Genomic DNA, 25,524 nt, shown 5'->3' with positions numbered 1-25,524 from the left:
CAGAATACTTTTGCATCTTTTGCAAGAACTTCTAGCAAAGTTTATACACACACAATCACTTTTAGAACCTTCTTTCTAATGGCAACCACAACACTTGACAAAAGTCAAACTTTTGGGAACCTCAAGTATCAGGCAACTGAACACAGGAATACAAAAAATAAAGAGGGGGGTGTATCTGGCAGCAAATTAGCAACCCCTTTTGCAGTAAACAAAGATGGAAATACTTCAGAAGTGCCAACAACCTAAAGATTAATTAGTATGTGTTGTGACCAGCTGGTTCACTGACAGAGGCATGCTCTCGTTGGCCAGCAACAACTATGAAAGTTGAGTCGCTTCATGAAAAATCTTGACTAACTTTTAGCATAGGCATTTATAGTAAAAAGGCGCAAGAAAGAGGAAATTTAAATGGGGCATAAAGGAAGAGAATGAAAAAAAGCATTAGTGGGGATTACAAGCAGTGATAGTGAAACAAGCAGCAGATAATTTGGCAGCAGAGACATTGCTGATTTGAATCTTATTGTGCATACCTGAATAAGACCTTAAGAATTAGCTTTTTTCACTGAAAATATCATGTAGAGTTATTGTTTTTAATCACCTCACAACTTACTAATGTGTTTAGAACCTTAGCATTACCTCTAGCACTTTGGAAGCATAAATGTTTCTCATGCCCATATTTTTCCTAAGGAAATGAGATCGATTGCTCTCAATTGGGTGGTGTTCTGAAGGACTTGGGGATTTATCTCACTGAAGACGAACTTCAGGAACTACTAAAACACCACCCAGAGAGTGGTAAGTTTTTCACTTTCCATTGTACCTTTCATGAGAGCTAAGGATCATGATCCTTGTGATATATTTTTTTTAAAAAAAAAACAAAAACTTATTAAGTACTAGGAGAGGTAAAGGTGTGAACTAGATAATATATGTTAGTTAGATCTGGGACTGGCTAAATAGTCATAATCAAAGATTAGTTATTAATGGTTCAATGTCAATTTGACAGAAAGTCTCAAGTGGAGTACCCCAGAACTCTTTGCTTGGCCCTCAACAGTGTAACGTTTTAATGTTTAAACCAGTTATTTGGATGGCATGTGCATCAAATCTCCTTATCACACAAAGCTGGAAGGGATATGTAACACAACATGTCACAAAGTCAGAAACCAGAAAGACTTGACAAAGTAGTTGGGCTGAATCCAATAAGATGAAATTCAATGGGTACAAATGTAAAGTTTTAGGGTTGGCTTAAAAAACTGAGCTTCATGTGTAGAGGAGAGAGAAAGCATGGTTAGGCAGCAATTTATTTTAAAAAGATCTGGGGGTTTTAGTGGACTGAAAGCTCCATATGAGTCAGCACTGTAATGTAATCTGGGCTGAATTCAAAGAAGTAGAACTTTCAGGAATAAGTGAACATATCATCTTACTTTGGCCCAACCAGTACAATGATGCGCATTTGGACTATTGTATTCAGTTCTGGGTACCATATTTTAAAAACTAGAGATCATCCAGAGGATTGTAACCAGGAAAGTGAAGGCACTGGAGTTCTTCAGCCTGGAAAAGAGTCCAGAAGGACATGATGGCTGTTTTCAAGCATTTGAAGGTCTAGTATATGGAAGAGAGAGTAAACTTACCCTTTTTGACCCCAGAGGGCACAATTCATAGAAACAGCAAAAGAGGCAAATTGAGACTTCAAGTCAGGAAAAGGTCAGTTCTGTCCAGAACTGTCCAGAAGTAGAACAGCCTGCCTCTAGAGGGGGTCAATGCCCTGTCTTGGAAGACTCTAAGGATGACAACATCTCTAGTATTTAGAAAGCAAAGGTAGGGATTCTTTTTCAGGTATAGGTTAGAGTAAATGACCACCCAACATCACTTTCAATTCTAAAACCGTGATCCTTTTATTCATAGTGGATTTCTGAAATACACATAGAAAGAGATAATTAAAGTAGGAAAGGGTCTTGAGCAATGTGGTATAGAACGGTGGACAGAACTGGACTCAGAGTCAGGAAGACCCAGATATAAGTTCCCCTGTTCTGTGACTCTGGGAAAGTCATTTAGTCCCTCATTGTGTTAGTCACTGTAAGACCCTAAGTTGCAGGCAACTGCCGATTGGCATTGGTAAAGGGATCACAGAATTCCCTAAACCAGTGAAATCACTAGGCCAAATAAAACCAAACAAACAAACAAAAAATATATATATTTATATATGTGTGTGTATGTGTGTGTGTATATGTATATATGTATATAATGTGTATATGCACACACACACACACACACACACACAGTCTCTACCATCCCATCCCAAAGTACCATGTTTGAGAGTCTAGAAGATGATATCAGAGCTGAGTGCTACATCTGCCTCTGTTTCCCACTTGCTACCTATGGTCTTGAATGTTGTGTTACATAGCATCCACATCACAGGAATAGGCAAATTAATATAATGGTTTGGAGAATTTCTTCCTTTCCTCCATTTCATATTCACCTAAAAGGAAGATGGTATAAAATTCTGAAATCACCAAGAATGGCTGATTTCCACTGTTACTTTTCATCATATTTCAGTACTTTATACCATTTTTCTTCTGTGAGCCTCTAACCAAACTCTGCTTTGTCTTACAGCTGATGGGAAGATAAAACTGGATAAAGTGATAGATTCTCTGAAGAATTTTGAAGGTCAGCAAATTGTTATTATGAGAAGGCATCCTGAAAGTGAAATCCTGATACCTTGTATCTTACATATATGTAGGACATGTCTATAATATATGCATGTATGTCAGTCTCCACATACAGCTAAGTTTTTTTTCTGGACATTGCTTTACTAATCTCATTGTGCTATTCATTGTAGTTCAATGGTTTCATTGCCTCAAGTCTCTCCCCACTTCAGTCACTCCTCCATTCAGCTGTCAAATTGATCTTCTTAACCTAAAGTTCTAACCATGTCACTTGAACACACACACACACACACACACACACACACACACACACACACACCAGTCAGTAAATTCTAGTGGTTCCCTATCACCTCCAGGATCAAAAATAAAATCCCCTGAATTTAAAGCCATTCATAACCTGGCCCCTCCTACTTTTCCAGTTGCTTCTTATACCTTACTCACCTCCATGTACTCTACAGTCTAGTGGCACTGACCTCCTGCCTATTATTCCCACAGGAGGAACCTCCATCTCCCAACTCAACATTTCCACTAGTTGTCCCCATGCCACGAAATCTCCCTCTTCTTCTCCCTTTCTCCTCTCCTTTCCCCTTCTCATCAATTGATCAATCATCCAGCAACCATTTATTCATTGCTCCCTCTACCCCTTTCTGTCTCTGCCTCCTATCCTTCCCAGGCTTCCTTGAAGACTCAGGTAAAGTCTCAACTTCCATAGGAAGCCTTTCCCAATCTTTCTTAATCGTAGTGTCTTTCCTTTGAGACTACTCCTAATTTATTCCATATGTATATTTTGTTTGTACTTCGTTGTTTGCATGTTGCCTCTTCCATTACACTGAACTCCTTAAAAGTAAGGATGGATTTTTTGCCTTTCTTTGTATTCCAAGAATTTTAGTATACTGCCTGACACATAGTAGGTACTTAATAAATGCCAGCTGATTGATAGATTGAGGCATATTGTGTCTAATAAAGATCACTGACTGTCTCTGCAGTTTCATTTATACCCTTGAGCACCAAATCTCTTTGGAAAATTCTACAATTTGAGTTCTTAAGCTATTGGCAGTATCAGGAATACAAAAGACCAAAAAAAAAAAAAAAGCCTCAATCCTAATCTCATCAAAAAGAGCTGAAGATATACATTCTCTTCTCAAGAACATACTTTGTTGAATTTTCTCTCCAGTCATTTCTCCAAAAGATAACCGCAGCCTTACTTAAAACGCTCTCCTCAAACAAAAGTTTTTTTTAGCATCAGATCTACCCCTTTCCTTTGCTCAGGAAGAGCTAGCTTCTCCCTGCTGTTTTCTCTGCTGTTCCTCTTACTTAGCTGTCATGTCTTCACTTCATAGAATCATACATTTAAAGCAGGAAGGAATGTTAGAGGTCATCTAGTCCACTTGACTCATTTTATAGATGTCAAAACTGAGGCCCGGAGGAGTTAAGTGACTTGCCCCGGGTCATGCAGACAATGTGCTATTACTATAACAGACCTCCTTCTTTTTTCATTTCTTTTTCCTATCACCACATGAAATCCATCTTCTTTATTCTCCATTTCTTTTAAAGCCTGAGGCAGTTTTGCCCACATTCATGTGGGAGAGTGTTCCTGACTCAGTTGTTTTATTTCCCTATTCATCCCCAACTTTGAGGCTGACCCCACCTGAGGTTGCCTCTCATTAGTTAGGACCAACTCCTGGGCAGTTTTCATAATATATCCTCCTTCCCCACAGAGATTGCACACAATCTCCTGTGACAGAAAGCATTGCTACTAGGTCTCTATCCTTCAATCTGAAACACTTCTGAACTGATTATTCAGATGATTTCTAAAGACATATCCAAAGCATGTTCCCTGCCAGTCAAGGAGATCCATCCCTTCCTCTCTTCTTCTGTTTTCTATTCACTGAGCCAAAAATAAGACAGAAATATTTGGTTTATCTCTTTTTCCTTCTTCCCATCTTTACTTGATGGTTTCTAGTCACTACTTAACAGAGCAGCCCATTACATTACAGGCTGGCGGTCGATCTTAATTTATTTCTTTTCTATCATACTTCCCTAATTCATCCTTTTTGGCTTTTCTTGGTGCAGTGAAGTAGAGGTCCTGCCAGACCCCTAAAGCTATCGTTCTACACCTCTTTTTCTCTTTTGTGCCTTTTGCCACCACCTGGAGTCAGGAAGACCTGAATTCAAATGTAACCTCAGATATTTACTAACTGTGTGACCTGGATCAAGTGACAATCTTGCTCAGCCTCAGTTTCCTCAATTATAAAATGGGATTAATGATAATAGAACCTACCTCTAAGGATTGTTTTGAACATCAAATGAAATAATATTTTTAAAGTGTTTAGTACGTGCCTGGCACTGTAAAAATGTACCATCCTCTATTGCCCCCCGCCCCTTCCTGTGCCATTAGTTTATAAAAAGCACATTTCAATGGCTGTTTGAGAGATGTTGCAGCATTTGTTGGTGTAGGGAAATCAAGCATTTCATACATCATTCAAGTACACAATAAAATATGATCAGTTACATCAAAATGCAAAAGAAAGTGTGATCAAAAACAATGCCAAGAACTCACAGCATATTGCTACAAACCATCTTGTCAATATTTAAAAAAACAAGCAGAGACCTTCACAGGGACCTGACAGCTGAAGGGATGGTTTATAAATTCAACATAGTCTCCCTGAAGTTGAAAGAACAATGAGAAGACTGAATTAAAATAAAAAACAGCTGCTAACTATTGCTAGGGAAAAAAATCGCTTGTCAGTAGCAAGATAGTTCAAAGTATGGATGGTAGAAAAGAAAATTTTAAGTGCTATAATCATAGTTAGCACAAAAGTAAAAATAATTTATAGAATGAAAAAGATAAAATCTTAAAACTTTTGCAAAATGATTTAGGTAACCAAATTGGGCAAAAATAATCATGCCCACCATCCTGAAATTGAATGAGCTACTGTTCTGTTCGTTTGTTCTTCGTTGCCGAAGAAGATCATGCTATCAGAGAAATGATGACATGACTTGCACTTGACTTTGTTTTGAGTGAGAGAGGGCTATGCAGGTCACCAGCCTCACTTCTCCTCCAGAGTCATCTGAATCCAGTGACCAGATATTCATCTGGATGACTGGAGATGACCCAGAATGAGACAATTGGGGTTAAGTGACTTGCTCAAGGTCACACAGTTAGTGAGTATCAAGTGTCTGAGATTTGAACTCAGGTCCTCCTGACTCCTGCACTGGTGCTCTATCCACTGCACCACCTAACTGTCCCAAATGAGCTACTATAGAAAAGCTAAATGAACCAATTCATCTATGTAGCAAAATAGAGAGATTTCATAGTAGATTTATAATCGATTTTATGGAAGATTGAAAAGAAGATAATTTTTACTGATGAAACTCACTTTTACATCCAAGGGGCTACTTAGAGGATCAGAGCATCAGATTTCATCCACTCCCCAAAAAACATTTGGGAGATTTTTATTTCCAAAAAGTCTGAAAGTATTGAACCTATTGAGAAAATTAGGAAATTTGATAAATAAATTGATATACTATGAAAAAGAATTGCTCTAGAATCACAGAAATTCTCGAATGTAGAATAGAATACAACAATGTGGCCTTGCACACATTGATTTTAAGTATTAAAAGGCATATGAAGCCAGAGTAAAGAAGCTATAGGAAAAGATATAAGAAGCAGAAGATTACTCTGAGCACAAGAGAAGTCACAAGAAGCAGAGGGTGGAAAACAAAGACTTCCAGCTAAGACAACTAAGATTTATGTTATTTGATAGGAGCTTACTGATAGGAATTAGAGGCATTGCTAAAGTGATTGGCTGGGAAAAGATTGAAACAGCTGTTGGAAGCTTATTGGAAGAGAGCTGAATACTGTATCTTTGGGAAAAGCTATTATTCAGTGCCCTCTACTACTGAGGAAGGAGAAACCTTTCATATGTACCTGTGTTGCCCTCATCTTCCCCTTTGACTTGAAAGAGAAAAAATAGAGAGGGAAAGATATTTTTATGTCTGCTTTTCTATTAAAAGAGGCTTGGAGCTGATTGAACAAGACTGAATCCTCTGCTGCCCCTAAAATAGCATTTCTTGGGCTTAAGAGAATTACTGTCACTGAAAAAGAGCAACACTTTTTTTTGCACCCTGTAAAAGGTGACCATGAGCTAAAAGAACTTGTCACTGCTTCATTAGTTCAACAGGAGAAGAGAAGTGACTTTGACTAGCATAAGAGTTTTGTGTTTTCTTGAAGTTTTTCTTTTATTCAATGTTCTTCTAGGATATCTTTTTAGTTGCATACCCAGTACATCAATCTCTTTTTCTCTTTTGTGAATGAAAATGTTTAGATATATAAATTTCGCAAAAGGAATTCTTTGGTTATATCTCAGAAGTTTGGGCATGTTGTCTTACTACAGCTGTTATCCTCATTTTACAGGAAAGGAAACTGGGGTTCAAGGAGGTTAAGAATCTTTCTCTGAATCATAAGTTAGTAAGAGCATTTCAGGTGTGATTTAAACCTAGGTCTTCTAGACTACAAATCAAGAACTCTATTTACTATGCTACACTACCTGTCATGGGAACAGGTTCTCTTTCTGATCTCCATCCCCCAACCCCTGCCCCACTGACTCTTGGTCCAGCCATATTATTAGTTGACTTTTAAACTAAAGATAATGATACACAGATACAAAAATTGGTATTGTTCGCATTTCAGAATCATTATATATTTCTCATTTTCCTGTCTTTCCCATTCTTATCTTTCCTAAGGTGGGATGATAGATGCCAATTACCTGGACAATGTCTTAAATAAAATGGGAATACAACTTACTGATGAGGAACGTCAAGAGATACTAAAAGATGTGCCAATAAATGGTAAGTATTCAGCTACTACTGTGCCGTTCAGAGAAGCTTTGACTAGCTGGCTTACATGTGACAACTTCTAGAGTTAATTTTATTTGATGTTTTTTTTGGTAGTCAGGAAAATCTATAGAAAAATCCATTCTGAAATAAGTAGAAATATTGGCCTTTGTCATTATTCTTTATGTCAAGAAAATGATCTTCTTAGGACCATAGATTTAGATCTGACAGAGAATATGGAGGGGATAGAATGATCTCTTAGGATCATAGATTTAGATCTGGAAGAGAATTTGGTAGGGATAGAGTGATCAAAAGTTCAATTCCCTCACTTTTTCAGATTGTGAAGCCCTCAGAGATAAAGTGATTTTTCTAAGGTCACACAAGTAGAAAATGGGAGAGTCAAGATTTGAACCCAGGTCCTTTGACTCCACCCAGAATTCTTTCCACTGTATGAGTGACACCAACAGGATAAGGAAAGATACCACTGGTCCTCCTGAAGAGGTTAAGGCCTAAGCAGAAGGAAAGAAAGAAATGAAGAACAAATAATAGTTTAGGGGAAAGGGAAGATAAGAGGTAAAAGGGATTGAAAATAAAGTAGTAATGGTAGAGTGATAAAGCATCTTCAACTATTGGCTCATTTCTTACCTTCTTTTTTCACCTAAGTTTACTTGAGTTTTTCCCCTGCAAATTAATTTTGAGGGGATAAGAATACAAATCCTTTTTTTTATATTCTTAGAAACTCAACAACTAAGTAGATGAATCCTAATGGCTTTTCCACTTTATTACTAGTAACACCACTGATACACCATCATGACAGCCTAATTATACCACAGATTCTTCCATTCTATTCTAACCCTCAAAGATATTTGCATTGAAAACTGTCTACAACCAAATACAAAGGGACTATTTTGATTGAATCTCTTCCTGAGATATAGTTCTTAGTTGAGCTCATGTCCCAAGATTAAAGAAGTTATCTCATCATGCTATACCCCATCTCAAGACTAGTGGTCACATTAGGCAACGGGAATATGATGCCCTTCTGTTTGTTCTTATTTTCTAAATATAGATGTTCTTTCTCATGTAGTTGCTAGAAAGGAAAAGGCATAGTGGATCTTAGGCAATTCATTTAAGAAATATCCTTTGTCTTATCCTCAGTATCAGGGTACTTTAGCTCCTTCTGACTGACCAAAGCTCCAAATTTTGGTGCTTACTCAGGCCTGCCTTCCCTCCCAAAGACTCCAAAACCCAAAGTTCTCTCTCCTTCTCCTCAATTAAAACTTGCTTTTCCTTAGTATCATTAATTTCAATTAGGTGTTAGAAATCAACCTGATTAAAATAATTTACAATGAGGGAGATTTATATTTTAGAAATTGACACTCATTTAGCCACATGAATCTCAAATCAGTAGAATATAAGATAATAGGAGAAAGATAATTTTGGGCAAAGAAGTCTATCCACTTGGAAGCCTTGAATTAGAAAGATTTGAGAATCTTCAGAGAGGGCTCAGAGCAGACTTCTGACTTTCCTGGTTCTTCCTATCCCATTGTCAAGTAGACCTTAGACCTGTTATCCCCATTCTGGTCCTGAGAGTCCTTTTCTTGTTTCCTAATTGTATTGTTAATTATGTTAATGAGAGTTAAATATCTTCCCCACCTATTAATGGGCCTTCCCATTAAGAGAAGCTTGATTAATGGAGATTTGTTTTGTGGGAAGATCCACACCTTTGTTAATTTCTAATAAAGCACTGGTTCTCAAGGGTTATGATGCCCTCTGGCTCTGAAAAGCATATATATACTCTGAGGTCTGGTTTTGTTTTGGGGCTTACTCGTTGGAAGTTTGTTTGGCCAGATGAGACCCTGGGTGGCTACTAAGGAGCCCCCAGTTTTGAAAACCCAGATGTTGGTGCTTCTCTCTCTGATAATTATGTATGTGTGTAATGGTCAGATAGTTGGACCTGTCTGTTGATCTGTGTTGTATGTATTGCTTATGGTCAGACAGTTGAAAGCCCTGTCTGTTGATCTTTATTTCTCTGTTCCAAAGTTCAGGGTGCTGACTTTTTCTCCTGATCTAAGTGAATGATATATGTGCTTGATTAAAGTAGATTGTTGACCCTCAAAAGTTGCTTTCCTTTTGGAAAAGCAGATCTAATAACCTGTACAATAGGCCTCCTATGTATGCTGGGGTCCTTGCTGTTACACTAACCCAGACCCTGACTTGTTCCTTTGTGTTCATTGGTGCTAATTTATAACTCACTGGGCTATGACAGCCCAAATTAATTCACTAATCAATAAGAATTTGTTAAGCACCTGCAATGAATATAAAAACATAACCCAAAATAGTCCTTGTTCTCAAAGTGGCTTAGAAGCTAACTATAGGAGACAACATAAATATACATTGGTACATGCAAAATAAATGGAATATATGGAGTATAAGAGGGAGAGTACCAAAAGCAGAATGTATCAGGAAAGGCTTTATGTACAAATAGGTAACTTGAAGGAAAGTGTAGGTATGCTAAAAGACAGAAGTGAAGAAGGTTGTCAGCTAGCCCTTCCAAAGCATAAAGAAAGGAACTGGAGAACTGCGTAAGAAAAACAGTAAGAAGTGTTGACCTGAAAACTTGTTGAAGAAAAGGCAACATGGCTAAATGCATACATTTTATGATTTAATTAATTAATTGATCAATTCCCCATAAAGAAAACAGCTACATAATGCATTATGGAGCCAGAAATGTTCTGGCTACCCAGTGCAGAAATCCTCTGGCTTATATACATTTTGCCATGAGGAGGAAACTCTCTTAACTAAGCAAATCATAAATTCAGTAAGACAAGACAATTAACAAAGCAATGTCAATCAAATGTTGGGATTCCAAGCTGGGTAAACATATGTCTCGGTGACAAGGAAGGAAGGAAATCCCACCACTAGCAAGTGGCAGGCTTCCTGCCCCAAACAGATAACTGATGCAGGAAAGGGCAAACAATGTTCAATAGAAACCCAGGATGCCTATTTTTCTTTACCATTAATATCCCATAACATAGTATGTGTCCATTATTCAAGATATGTCATAACATAGTATGTGTCTATAGATAATAAGATACAAAGGAGAGTCCCATTATTCAAGATATGTCATAGGTTAAAGGTCTCCCAAGGAGTGCAGAGTCAGCCCTGGCTGGCTTTTGCTGACACAGGAAGAGGCACTCTCTGAGTCCGCTTCAGAGAGAACAAAGAGATTATTCCAAAAATTTATAGTAAACATTATCAGAAGGAAAGTTTGACTGGATTGTCGTGTGCGTGAAGGGGAATGATGTACAATGAGGTTTGAAAGGCAGGCTGGGGACAAGTTGTGATGGGCTTTAAATGGGAAGCAAAACTGCTTGTACTTTGTACCAGAGGCAATAGGGAATGAACCCTTGGAGTTTATGGGTAGTCATATCTTCACTTTAGGAAAATCATTTTGACAGCTGTTTGAAAGATAGATGGAAAGAGGAGTGACCTGAGGCAGGAAGATCAATTAGGAGACCACTACAGTATTCTAGGGGAAGGATTAATGACAGCCTAATCTAGGTACATAGCTGCATGAGTGGAAAGAAGAACATGAATTCAGAAGTTGTGAAAATTGTACAGTTTGGCAACTGATTAGATATGTAGGGTTAGGGAGTATGAGGAGTTGAGGAGGAGATAAAGGTTCCACACCTAGATGATTGAAAGGATAGTGGTGTCCTTGAAACAAATAGGAAAGTTTGCAAAATGAGTAGATTTGGGGGGAAAGATAATTATGCTTTGGACATGTGAAGCCTGAGATGCCTACTACAAAACATTTAGGTCCTGTAGGCAGTTTATGACATGGGACTAGACATCAGGAAAAAGACTAGGGCTAGAGATATCAATCTTGGAATCATCTACATAGAGATAATAATTGAACTCTCTTGGGAGCTGATGATATCACCAAATGAGAGTATAGAGAGAAAAGATACAAAAGCCCAGGATAGTGTTTGAGGGAACACCCACAGTCAAAGAGTGGACAATTCGGATGATAATCTAGTAAAGGCGACTGAGAAGGAATAGTCAGACAGGCAGGAGAGGGCTAAGAGACAACTGTGTCACAGAAACAAAGAAAAAAGATACTAACAAGAAGAGAGTGATGAACAGTGTCAAATATTCTGGAATGGTCAAAGAAGGATGAAGACCAAGAAGAGATCATCAGAGCTATCAGTTAAGAGATTATTGGTAACTTTGGAGAGAGCATGTTTTAGTTAAGTGATAAGGACAGAAGCCAAGGGTTGAAAAGGGTTGGAAACTAAGAAAGAAAATAGAGGGAATAATTGTTTTGCTTTTTGTTAAGGATAGAGGAGACTTAAATGTGGTTTAAGCAGCTGGGAAGGAGCTAGTACATGGAGAAAGATGAGAGGGAGGCATAGAAAGTTCTATCATAACATAATCCTGTCTCTAGCCTTAGCCCAGACCTACGTAGACTATTCTCAACCATGGAGTTTATCTCTTAAAAGCTGATAAATAAAAGTGAAGTAAAGTGAAGTAAGTAAAAGAGGAAGTAGACTTTGTGAAATGAAACAGTATGTTCCTTAGTTCCCACAACTCCCATTTAATTCATGCTTTAAGTTCACCACCTCTTGCCTGAACTACTTCAGTGACCTAATTTGTCTCCCTGTCTCATCCACTACAGTCTAGTCCACCCTCACAGAGATTTTACTTAAACACAGATCTGACCCTATCACTTCCCTACTCAAAAAACCTCAGTGACAGGTTCCTTTTTACCTCTGGGATAAAATATAAATGCCTTTGTTCAGCATCTAAAGACATTAACAGTCTGGCCCCCAACACAGCTTTCCAGAAAGTTATACAGTGATCCTCTTCTCACACTGTAATTCAGCCAAACTGACTTTCTGTTTCTCTTACATATAACATTCTGTCTCTCACCTTTGCTTTGCAGTCCCCCATGCCTAGTGTGGTGGACGGCCTGCGACCCGACATGGCTCAGGGATGTGGTGAAGAAGAAAGATGCACAGGCAGGAGGGAATAGATAGGCCAACTCCATTTATTGATCTGAGGATCAGGGTATATATAGACAGAAACTACAAGTCTGCATGACATTCTGCTCGTCTCCTCTCCTAGTGATTTGGCCACTCTTATTGTCTTAAAGACTGTTAGCCTAGAGGGCATCTATTTTACATATCCCTTGTTTTCTGTAGTTTTCTTGTTTGTCTCACAGAGACAGCAACATGCAGGGAGAGGGGCATGGAGAGCCATTCCAGATGATAATGAGCACAGTCTCAAAGAACAGTTTCCCCGAAGGTCTATCCTGAACTTGTCAACTGCACTCCATCCTGGCCCTCAACAGCCTAGAACACATTCCTCCCTCAACTCTTGACTCTTGGAATCTCTCTTCCTTCAACATTCAACACAAAGATCACTTTCAACATGAAGCCTTTTTAATCTGTGTCCCTCAGCCCCTAGTGCTTTCTCCTCCCTGTCTTACACTTAATTCCTTTGCATTTATTTTATATTCCATATGCATATATATGTAATACAAGGCATGCTCCATGATCAAAGGGATTGCTTCATACTTTGTCATTTTATTCCAGTGTCTAGCATAGTACTTGGCACATAGTGGGTGCTCAATAAATATAAGATGATTGATTATGACACAAAATGCACTCAGGAAACAAGAATTCGTGGCAGAATTCAGAAACTTGGACCAGAGTGAGTGATATGGAGAATAATTAGACTTAGAACTATTGAAAAAAGCCTCATGGAGAAGGTGGAAATTGATCTGTGCCCTAATGGAAGAGTTGTATCTAGGAAGAAGAGAGGAGAAGAGAATTCCAAGAAGGGGGAGTAGAATAACTTATCAATGAAGGCCTCCATCACATAACAACCAATTTTTCCTTGTTATATTCATCTGAAAAGAAAATTAATTTCTTTGTAAAACAAAATGTGAAGAGACTCTAGCTTTTAGAATACATTTCATAATTTTAAACTTTATTTTTGGAGTCTGTATCTGAATTGTTCCTTGTCTTAACAGAAAATGGGATGATGGAGCTCAGTAAATTAATGAATGCTTTGAAGGATAAAAAAGGTAAGTGAGAAAATCGTCATGTGAGAAGGCTGCTGTAATACTACTGTTAGCTCATATCTACCTATTGCTTTAAAATTTACAATATATTTTCCTCACACTTAACAAAGTACTCTCCCATACCCCGCTCATTATTCAGATGTTTCACGTAGTCCTTAGAGTTAAATTTGGACATGGTTTTTCTTTGGACCAACTGCTATTTCCATTATGATATGGGAGCATGCCTCCTTACTTTGTTTTGCGTTTCATTTTTTTTAAGATTGTCTCATATGCGGAGATTATTTTTTTCAGAAAGGAGAAAGAGACTGTTGATGGGTTTTGTCCTGTTTTTCTGGGTGTCTAAACTAAAAGCAATTTTTTAAAACTCTGGGGGGAAAATCCCTGTAAGTTGTAGGTATTATGTAATGTTATTATCTTTATTTTACAGATAAAGAAACTAAGGTTCAAAATTAATCCCTGTCAAAACCTGCATTCAAGCCCAGGTTTCCTGGCTCCATGTTCAACACTCTTTCTTTTACATTTCATAATTTTGTTTTGCCCAATTATTATATAACTAGTCATTAAACATTCTACAGATGCTTAATAAGCATCTTCTATACCTTGAGCATGGTGCTAAGCACCAAGAGAGTCACAAAGATAAATAAAGAAATATTTTCCTTCCCTTAAGGAGCTTGCAATCTAAAAGAGGAGACATACCATCCCACCTCTTTGTTAATTTAGTGCTTGTATTATGAAAGCCCATAGTTCTGCTTTAGTCTAATTTTGAAAAATAAAGGACATCCTTGTAACAAATCCCACGTTCCTTTGCAAACAGCACAGTCAACATAGACTCGTTCAGATTCTACTCATGCACAGCAAAGAGCATCATAGCAAGAAAAATAAACCGGTGCAGTAGAATAATTGCTACTTCTGCACTTTGAAAAAAATGGTAATTTCATTAGAACTTTCTTTACCAGAACAGATAGCAACCTAAACCAAAAGATGCTGTATCCCCCAGTTGCCAGTTTTCTAAGTGATGTGCCTCTAGGCTCTTAGTGATGTCCATCTCTGAATAATAGCCCCTTCTCACCCCCATCTGCTGTTTAGCCTGTGTTGAAAGTCTTCCTAGTTTAGGTAGGACCTGAGTCTATGCTTCTCCAATATAATAACAGCAATTAAAAAAAAACATTTATTAAGCAAATATTTGCTGCTGTGTTAGGTACTGAGAATACAGAGACTCAAACAAACCATCCTCTGCTCTCAAGAAGAAAATATTCTACCTGAGACAAGATAGCATGCATGTTTTTGTAGGGATAGGTACCAGAACTGTGATTTCATTGGTACAGAAAATGCCCAAGTGGGAAAACTCTTCTCCGTGTAAGAGGACATCTTCCTTTGCAATTAACAATCACAAGAGTTACCTAGAACACTGAGAGGAGGGTAAGTATTTTACTTAGGATCACAAAACCAGAAAATGTCAGATTCAAGTCTTAAACCTAAATCTTCCCTATCCATTGCCTGCCCTAAATATATTATGCAAGTAAAATACAGAGTATTTAGAGAAAAGATTGACTACTAGCAACTAAGATGAGTAAATACCAGACATGGCCTTACAGAGGAGCAATGAAAGACAGGGATAGTGAGAAGTGGAAATGAGGGAGGAATATGTTTGAGATGTGGACACTTTGTGAATTCTTGGAGTTGGAAGATGATGTTTTTAGTTCAGGGAACAGCCAGTAAGCTAATTTGTCAGGAGGACAGAGTTGAACAAGGGACAGTAATATAAAACAAGTATGGAAAGATAAGTTAGTACCAGAATACAGAGGGTGTCTGTATTCTAAGCAGCTGAGGATTTTGTGTCCTATCCTAGAGGCAATAGGAAGTCACTCAAGGTTTTTTTGAGCAGGGTGGTTACATAGTCAGACCTATCTCTTAGAAATATTAATTTAGGGGATGAATTAGAGAGTAGAGAGACTACAAGTAAGGAACCCAGCAATCTTCCCAAGAGACCAGTGATGAAGGTCTGAATTAGGGTGATAGTCATGTTACTCTGAAGATATTGTGGAGAGTCCACACACCTCGGCAACTGAATGGATATAGAGGGTAAAGGAAAAGCAAGAGTAAAGGGTGAGTTTGAGATTATAAATCTATTTGTCTGTGAGGATGGTGTGCCTCCAATATAAATAGGAAAGTTTGGAAGAAAGGTTAATTTAGGGAAGATATTAACCAGTTCTGATTTGAACATGTTGAGTTTGAGACTTCAGTGGCATAGCTAGGAGCTGTCCAACAGGTTGTGAAGGGTTTAAGATGAGACATCTGGCAACTGACAATATGAATTCATGGGAGATGATGAAGTTACCAAGGGAGAAAGAATATAAAGAGAAAAGGAGTCCTGAGCAGAACCCTGTGGATCACCCATGTTAAAGAGGCAATAGATGGGTAATCAATCTAGCAAAGGAAATTGAGGGCTGGTCAGATAGGCAGGCGGAGAACCAGAAAAGAGCAGTGTCAAATAAGTCAAGGAAGCGTGTTTTTAAGAAAAATGTGGTTAACAGTGTCAAAAACAATCAAGTAGGTACAGAGAAAAGGCCATTAAAGTAAGCAGCTATTCATAACCTAGGAAAGATTAGTTTCAGTAAAATGGTCAGAAATAGAAGCCAATTTGAATGGAAACATCACGTGTATATGATTCTTTGAAGCAGTTTGATAACGAAAAGGAGTACAGATTTAGGATGGAGCATGAGGGGATGGCAGAGTCAATAATTCAGTTTTATATAGTGCTTTAAAGTTTACAAAATGCCTTCTCCTCAACAATTAACCTCCCAAAACACAGGGTTCACACCATAGACAAACATCAGAGTAGGAATTTAATAAAGGAACTTAGTTTCATTCATCTAAAACAAAATTTAAACACAATGATAAGCAAACCTGACTTGTTGGTCAGACAACCCTAACTCAGAGAACAATACCCTAAACCCCATTTTCCTATATTTATTATGTTGACCTATGTGGCAAAAAGCACTTGGTAGTGCTTCTTATGTGAAATGATGCCTTTTTTGATACCCCTGGGTTGAGAATGTTACATTTTATATATCCTACATGAAGAGTTATTTATATATATAAGTAAAGATATTCACTAAAGTCAGTGATTGGCTTGGCTACAGTTGGTTAACAGGACAACAATTGTCCAAGGAGAAAGTCCATGTCAGGATGAGCGGAAAGAAGACCACGATTTAGAAATATAGAAAGGAGTCAGTTGAGAGACATTTGTAAAACCTGGGGAACTATAAAAACTTATAGCTCAAAGACTTTTAAGAGTTAAGCTTAGTGTGCCATTTTCCTTGAGCAAGGTGGGAACTTCCAAACCAAAACAGAGTTACTATTTGGACTGAGTAAGAGAAAATAGAAGTAGGAAGAGAATTTTGTGGTGAACAAAGGGAAGAGGACTTGATTTGGGAATTGAAGCTCCCAGGACTGAAAGCTCTTTAAGATTATTTGTGTGGCATTTATTAAGTTTTATTTCTATTTCTTCCTTTACTTATAATTAGATAAGCTGCTACCAAGGGAATTGGGATGCCTGCGCTATGTTTAGGAGTAGGTGGTCTTCTGATTCAAGTAAAGGGTCAAGACCAATATGAAATCAAGCCTATAATCACTTCCTTTACCAACCTCTGTTGACTTTCTGAAAATTATAGAGCCTGGCGTCAGAGATCTACCAGACAGACTTGCTTCTGAGACCCCCTTTTCTTTAGAACATTTTAAAACACATTAAAATGGAAAAGTACAATTTTTAAAAAGAAGATTGATATATAGCAGTTTCTCCTCAGCCTTTAATTGCCTGAATGTATATTCACTGAATTCTCTTGTTTATGGTAAAATAACAATTAGTCCTCTATAGAAAACTGAACTGAGATCCTGTAGCTACCCATGACTTAACTTAAAAGTGTGCAATATGTGATCGCAGAAGAATTGGCTACATTCCCAACCAAGTCTGTAGCTGTAAATAGGAATGTTCATACCCATAAGTGGCACCACCTGTGTCTTCAGTTGATGGGGGTGGGGGAAGGGTGAAGGGACACTAGAGAAAGATGCTCTGGAGTGAGGACAATTCATATTCTGTCTTGCCGTCTGGGAGCTTTCTATTTTTATTAATTATTCTTGCTAACCAGGTGTTGTATTCTACTGTTTCTGTGCTACTACAAGATGAGTAGTGTTCCTCATACCCCCTTTGTTTCAATTCCTTGGTCCTTCTCTAGTTATGACATTGAGTCCAGAAAGCAACCATAAGTCTTTGTGGGAGGTTAACAGTGGAAATGGCAGTCAAAGCATAGAAACTTCAACCACAACCTTTTTTCAGCCTTTTGACTGGGTCATATTTATGTGGATTAGAGGGACAAATTTTATGCCTGACTTCCTCATCAACACCTATCCCTTCTGTGCACATTTGAATTAATCTTATTATGCCTTTGCATTTCACTCAAAAATTGAAAGTAACAATACTCAAACATAGGTAGTAGTCTTCACATCTGTAAATATAGCTAAGAGTTCCTGTCTTTTGCTGTGTCCATCGTTCCTAAGGCATGACGGTCAGTGTCCATAACCTGGATGCCATTCTGGGAAACATGGGAGTCAAGCTCACAGATGAAGAATTAGAGAATCTAATGAAAGAGATACCAGTTGACCATGAGTATTTTGACACTCTTTTAGCCCCATTAATCTTCAAGAGAGCTTGGGCTTATGTGGAAGCTCTTCAAAAAATACACTTAGCCACCAATCAGCAAATATTGAGTGCCCACAATGCTAAGTGCTGAAAAGAATATACACATACAAAATAACATAAAATTATGACTGCTAGTGGCACAGTAGAAAGAGTGCTCAACTTGGATTCAAATCCAGCCTAAGACATTTAAGCTGTGTGATCCTGGGCAAGTCATTTAACCTCTATTTGCCTCAGTTTCCTCAACAGTAAAATGGAGATAATACTAGCACCTACCTCATGAGGATCAAATTACATAATGGTTGTAAAGCACTTAGCACAATGTCTGGCACATAGTAGGTGCTATACAAATGCTAGCGATGATGATGGTGGTGATGATGATACTGTTTTTTAAACTTCCAAACGTTAATAACTTGGATTCTAATTATGCTAGAAATCATCTACAATTGCTATGAAAAGACACAGGTCTTAGAGAATTGCCCAGGTCACTAAAAAAAGTTCAGAGGCTTGTCCGTAGTCAAACAGATAGTCCTTTAGAGGCAGGATCCAGGAAGACCCTAACCCCAAGAATGACCTTCTATCTATTCTATCACACTGACTTATGACCTAAGTTATTCAAATTTAAGAGGGTGCAAAGGCTACATGAAGAAGCATGAAAGGGTGAGAATGAGTAGGAAATGTATGAGAAACAAAGAGGAGACTGGCCTGAGAGAAGCCTAGGAGTTCAAAATGAAGAATAGTGGGAAATCAATTTGAATGGATAAAATGAGGCCAAGTTAAGGAGGTCATTCAGAAAATTTGGAACTTGATGTAGTAGGTGCTAGGGAGCCTGCTTGGTAGTCTGCTTGGCAGGAAACTGACATGCTGAAAGAATTTTTAGAAAGATTATTCTGGCTACAGAGTTGTCAGTGCTAGGACCACAAGGACAGTGACAGAGTTGTAGAGAAAGCCTGGGCAGTTGAGACCAGGACAGTCAAGTCAGGGAGAAAAATAGGGATTAAGCACAGAAAAAGGTCAAGATTGCAGGAAGCAAATAGTTGTCACGATTCTAAACAGAGGTTAGAGGCTTCAGAGGAGCAATACAGAGTGCCTACTTTCAGTTTAAGTGAATGTAATGAAAACAGGCAGGCAGCAAGGAGGCAAAAGATAACATCTACCAGAACTTACAAGGCAAAGCAGTTAATCAAAGGGTAGGCCAATAGTCAGGTGCCAGGAACCAAATATAGGAGGAAAAGGAAACAGAAGGACAAGAGGCACCAGCAACAAGGGATACTTAGGTTTTGAATTTTCTGTCCCAAGCAGGAATTGTTTTATGTGCTTCCTGCTGAGGTAGGAACCAGTTCTAGAATATATGAATTTCCTACAAGTAGAAGTGGACAACTAGGTGACTCAGTGGATAGCTCACTGGACTTGGAACCAGGAAGAGTCATCTCCTGAAGAACATCTTTCAGAGTTCAAATAGACTTAGACACTTATTCGCTGTGTGCTCTGGACAAGTCACTTAACTTCGTTTGCCCTCTTTTCCTTATCTGTAAAATGAGCTGGAGAAAGAAATAGCAAATCATTCCAGTATCTTTGCCAAGAAAGAGTCAGACCATAGTCAAGTCAATGGCACCACACCAAGTTAATGTGAGGCCCCCATGGATTCTATGTACAGTTTAGTTCTCCTTGAGTTTAACCTTACTGGTGTTGAATTGAAGGAGACTTGGAACCAGAAAGACTTGAATTCACTTACTGTCTGTGACCCTTACCAGTTGTATGGGTCTAATAAGTAAATCACTTAATCTCTCTGAGCCTCAGAGAAGTTAGTCATAGATCGTAGATAGATTTGCATATGAATACAAGACAATATATCTTTTCATAGGTATAAGGGGAAGAGGGAATAGATGTACTGAAGGTGGAAGGGAAGGGAAGAGAATATATAGAATGTATACATTTATATGGTTTTGCAGGCTTCCTAAGTGCTTTACAATTGTTACCTCATTTGATTGTCACAGCAACACTGCAAGGTAAGTGCAGTTTTTATCTCCATTTTATAGCCGAGGAAACTGAGACAAACTAAAGTGAAATGACTTGCCCAGGATCACGGAGCTAGTAAGTGTCTGCGACTGAATTTGAACTCAAGTCTTCCTGACTCCAGGCTCAATGCACCACCTAGCCAAATTAGTGGAAACATACTAAAGAATATGTGATTATCCATGAGTCTGATATCTCTGCTTCTCAGTGTGAGGCTAAATACAGATTTAGAGAAAATCATAAAAGTTCTGACTGTATAAGTCAATCAGCTTCAAAAGTTTCCCCCCATATTTGTGACTTCCCGCAATGTGGCCCCTGAGTGTAAATTATCCCTTGTGCAGCAGATGATGGAACTGCAGACTTGACTAAGCTGACTGACGCTGTGAAGTCTATAAAAGGTATGTGAAAAGAGCCCTACAGAAGAACCATAGCACAGATGCTCTAACCATCCTATCAGTTGGATACTAGTGTTATCCAGTGACCTTAAATTCTTCTTTGGAACCGTAGGCATGTGGACAGAAGTCTATAATTCTGTGTCTTTCTAGCAAGTGTTATCTATCTATTTATCTATCTCTTATGTATGCATTTATATATATATGTGTGTGTGTATACATATAAACATGTTTCACATAGATGAATATTCTCTTCAGTTTTGCCAGATGATGTGACTCACTATCACACACACACACACACACACACACACACACACACACACACACACACACACACACACACCACAACATTGAAGTGAAGGACTGATGATTATTTGAGATATTTGATCAGTGGAGACAATCTGGGAACTAGAATTATTTTTTAAAAAACCACCTAAATATTAGCAAGAAAAAAATTAGTTAAAATGGGAGACTACTTTTGAAATACTTCATATTTCTGTACCAAGATCTCTAGAGGAAGGGGGATACCTTGTTAAAAAGGCATATTTCAATATTTTTTAATAACAGCCACCACTTAACCTCTCAGGATTGTTATGAGGACCAAATCAGATAACATATAAAGTGCTTTACAAACCTTAAAGCCTTATATGTGCTAAATATTATTTTAATCATTATTACCTGTGAGCTAATTTGTCTTAATTATCTTAATGGCAAAGTTGACATGAGAACACTTTTCATGATAATTCTGGTTGTTACTTTTGGCTCTGTATCTCAGGATGTATCTCATAGATGAACTATGAATAAGGAAACAGGTTCTCTTTCCTTTCATTAGGTCTCTCTCTACACACACTTGGGGGGCCCCCTCCAATCTCCCTGATCTTTATCTTTCTACCGAACCCAGATGGTTCTATAGGAGAAAGTGAGGCTAGTGACTTTGCACAGTCCTCCCTCACTTAAATCCAATTCACTTACAAGTCATGGCACCACCTCCCTGTTGTTATGGTCCTCTTGGAGAACAAAGCACACACAATGGTAACACACACTTGGGCAAATCTTGCTGTGTGTACATTTTTCAGACTCAATGTGGGAATGGTGATAGGTAGTTGTAAAGGGTGTTCGTCACATACTGAAATCACTAACCAGGGCTTGTCTTCTCATTTCTCACATTGCTGTCTTTTCTCAGAAGAGAAGGTTGATGTCAGTGACCTGGACAACTTTCTGGGCACCATGGGGGTGGATGTGGATCTCGCTGAGGATGAGCAGTATGAGCTATTGAAAATACCTCCAGTTAGGGGTAAGGATTTCTGATTCCATTGTACCCTTCCCAAGAGCCTGAACCTAAGTAAGAAACTTTATGAAACAATAGTTACTTGAGGTCATCATGTAGATGACCAGGTATCACCTCCCTTCCTAATCTGTGGTCTTCCCTATGGGCTCTGCTTTGTGTGTGATTATATTTTTGTTTTTGTTTTCAGATAGAAGCTCTTTAAAAAGCTGTAGAAATGGCCAATGTAGGAATTTGTTGGCTAATGTGGTAATTTGTTTTCCTGACTATGTATTTGTTACAAGGGATTTTTTCCTTTTGTTTTTTTCCTAATAGAGGGAGAGAGTGGGAGGAAAAGAAAATAGATTTTTCTTAACTGGCAAAATAAAACAAAAAATTTTAAAAGAACGTAGAAAGACCTATCCCAAAGTAAAAAGACATCCTATCTCACATGCTCCATGAGACATATTCTAGCCATGGCACATATATGCAAAATAAATATAAGATCTTTGGGGATAGGAAAGGCACCAGGATCTAGAGGGATCAGGAAAATATCTCATGAAAAAAGATGACACTTGAACTGAGATTTGAAGGAAATTAGGTATTCTAAGAGGTCAGAGATAAGTAAAGAGACCATTCCAGATATGGAGTAGAGCCAGTGGAAAAGCATGGACAGGAAATGGAATGTTGCATGTGAGAATGCCACAAAAGTCATCTTGACTACACCACAGTGTGTGTGAAAGAGGGTTATGTATAATAACACTGAAAAAAAGGTAGTTTGGAATCAGATTTCAAAAGGCTTTCAATGCCAAGTAGAAGAGTTTCACATGTCCATAGAAGGAAATAAGCCAGTGAAAATGATTAGTGGAAGGAACGAGTGGGCAGAAGAGTAGGGTAAGACTATCATTTTGGTAGCTGTGTGGAAGATGGATGGAAGAGGTAAGTGACTTCAGGCAGTTTCTATCTCATACTGGTATCAGTAAGACATATCTAAGACTCTCAGGTTTTTATTGGTTCTAGCTGCCAGTACCACTTCCTTCTTCCCCTCTGAGGCTACTTCCAATCACCTGGTTCACAAAATAATTGACAGACCTCTGAAAGACTAGGCCTGGAATAATCAGTCCAAGCTTGCTGTCCTGTAAAGGACTTGGCTTGGAATAGGACTGCCTCTTGTGATGCTAGTTAAAAACTCAGAGGTTCCCAGGTCAGCCATGACATAAAGCTATCCTTAATACTGGAGGGGACAATTAGGACATTTTTGCCACACTGTCTCTCCTGATTTGGGTCCTATTTCTTTTTTCCAGTTTTTTTTCAAGGGCATATATACCCACCAGTGAAAATAAAAGAGATATATTCTAGGATGATAAACAGAGAAGGAAGGGGAAATCTTGAAGTCAGTATGACGTGGGTTCAAGAACTAGCTCTGACACATCCTAGCTATGCAACCATGGGCAAGACACACAACCTTCCAGAGGTTGTCTACAGGCAACTCTCTAAACCATAAGTTGCAGAGAAGTTGATAGCATGGAATGTAGTAAGCACTTAATAAATACTTTTTGTTTGATTGATTAATAAATATCAGTGAAAGGAAATACATATTGATGGAATCACAGGTCCAGACAAAGCAATGAAGAAAAATATCCAGGCACTTTTTTAATGTCCCATTCTTTCTGTTCACGTAATTGTGCTGTTCAGCTATAATGGCCCAGTAATTCCAGCCACATCCTATTCTGCAGAGATCTTGAGATAACAACAGTACCTTTGTTACCAGCCAAAAATTGGAAACAGAAACAACAGAGTATAGACTTTCTGTCCCCTGGACTTTAGCAATATTAGTGAAAGTATGCCCGTTGTATTATATAATTATTTAGGTTAGACTTTTTGAGGGCAGGCAGTCTTTTGCCTCTCTTTGTATCCCTAGCACTTAGCACAGTGCCTGGCACATAGTAAGTAGTGTGAGATATATATGTGTGTGTGTATATATGTATATATACATATATTAAGCCCTACCTCTGATACATACTGGCTGTCGTGAGCCTGGGCAGGTCATTTAACCTCTAGAAAATTCTCTAATGCAAATAAAGTATTCCTTGTACTCATGAAATCACAATTTCAGCCCCTATCCTTATTAGACATGGAAATGCTTTTAAGGTGAATTTGTTTTTAGAATAGTGCTTTTCTGTTTTAAAGGAAATTGTACAACATAAAAGCTTATGTCCACAGAATGAAAGAGAATAGTAGTAAATTCTCAGTATTCTTTGCCAACAGAGATGCTCTCTGTCTTCCTAGTATGTCTTATTCAAGGCAGGATCTGGGAACCAGAGATGTTTCCTTAAAAAGAGCACAACTTTGATTTCTAGAATAAAGTTTTCTAATTATTTGTGGAATTTGATATCCCATTAGAGAGAAGGAAAGGATACTTCCATCATCTCATGATGACATGGAGGAAAAGTAGAATGACATTTTTTGAAAAAATAATGAAAAATCATCTTCCTAGACTGTGTTTTATGGCTTCAAAACTTGCCATTTTGGTTATGATCAATAATATCACTGTTTCTGTAGATCACTGCCTCTGAGTCTCAGACTATTCCTTTTCTTTTAGCTGGTGGAATAATAGATCTGGATAAACTGGAGGAGACTCTGAAGACTATAAAAATGATTAAGAACTTATGTTAAGGAGACAGTAAAACTAGGGTAGAAAGGCAATGCAGTGCAGTAGAAAGAACATTGAATGTGAAGTCAAAAGATCTGCCTTCAAATCCTGGTTCTGTTACTTCCTATGTAATGCTGGTCAGACACTTTGCCTCTTGGGGCCTTAGTTTTCTCATTGTGAAATCAGAAGGTCTAAATAGATGTGCCTTAAAGTCCCCTACATCTCTAGATCTTATGGGTCTTTTTGATATCTAAAACCTCCTTATATTTTTCCCAGGGCAACTAGGTGGTGCAGTGGATAGAGCACTAGATCTAGAATCAAGAAGACTTGAATTCAAATCCTGCCTCAGACACTTAACTAGCTGTGTGACCCTGGGCAAGTCAAACTGGGCAAGTTTGCCTCAGTTTCCTTATCTGTAAAATGAGCTGAAGAAGGAAATGACAAACCATTCTAGTATCTTTGTCAAGAAAACCCTCATTGGGATTATGAAGAGTCAGACATGACTAAACAAGTTTTTCCTATCATTGTCTTAATACAGCCAACTCACCAATTTTTTTAGTGAGATTTTTGTATCTTATTTTTGTGATTCTTTGAATATATCCCCATTAGCAGGTCATCTTTAGCAATACAGTTTGCAAAAAGTAATGTATTTTCTGGAACTTCAGAAAATAATTTGATTCATGTTCACAATGCAGAAACAGTCCAGTTATAGGTATGTATGACAGATGATTGAGGGATTGATACTTCGATTAATTTAGTCAATATAAAGACTCAATCTAATGAGTTAGGGGGGAAAATCCTTTTTGCCAATGTGGTTAAGTCATGAAGTTTTCAGGCTACAAAATTCCTAGAAGAAGATCATAATGCCTTCATCTTTAGGTCTGGAAATGGACCAGATAAATATCTTGACCAAGGTCACGGG

The 25,524-nt window shown here is 38.1% G+C and overlaps 1 protein-coding gene and 1 long non-coding RNA gene across 7 annotated transcripts in view; one reads left to right on the top strand and one right to left on the bottom strand.

Annotated features, from left to right (window-relative positions):
* Positions 1 to 25,524, top strand: part of EFCAB3 (EF-hand calcium binding domain 3) — a 481,176-nt gene that overhangs the window by 312,790 nt on the left and 142,862 nt on the right. For all 6 annotated transcript variants that reach the window (XM_072645908.1, XM_072645906.1, XM_072645907.1 and 3 more), the window contains 5 exons: positions 685 to 789; positions 2,605 to 2,658; positions 7,404 to 7,508; positions 13,531 to 13,584; positions 21,869 to 21,979. In XM_072645908.1, the coding sequence (XP_072502009.1) occupies positions 685 to 789; positions 2,605 to 2,658; positions 7,404 to 7,508; positions 13,531 to 13,584; positions 21,869 to 21,979 (429 nt within the window). The remainder of the gene's footprint in view (positions 1 to 684; positions 790 to 2,604; positions 2,659 to 7,403; positions 7,509 to 13,530; positions 13,585 to 21,868; positions 21,980 to 25,524) is intronic.
* The window catches only part of LOC140528240 (uncharacterized), a 60,334-nt gene that overhangs the window by 24,102 nt on the left and 10,708 nt on the right, over positions 1 to 25,524 (bottom strand). The window lies entirely within an intron of this gene.

This window comes from Notamacropus eugenii, chromosome 2, assembly GCF_028372415.1.
Source record: "Notamacropus eugenii isolate mMacEug1 chromosome 2, mMacEug1.pri_v2, whole genome shotgun sequence".
NCBI lineage: Eukaryota > Metazoa > Chordata > Mammalia > Diprotodontia > Macropodidae > Notamacropus > Notamacropus eugenii.
This window is presented reverse-complemented; position numbering and strand designations above follow the sequence as displayed.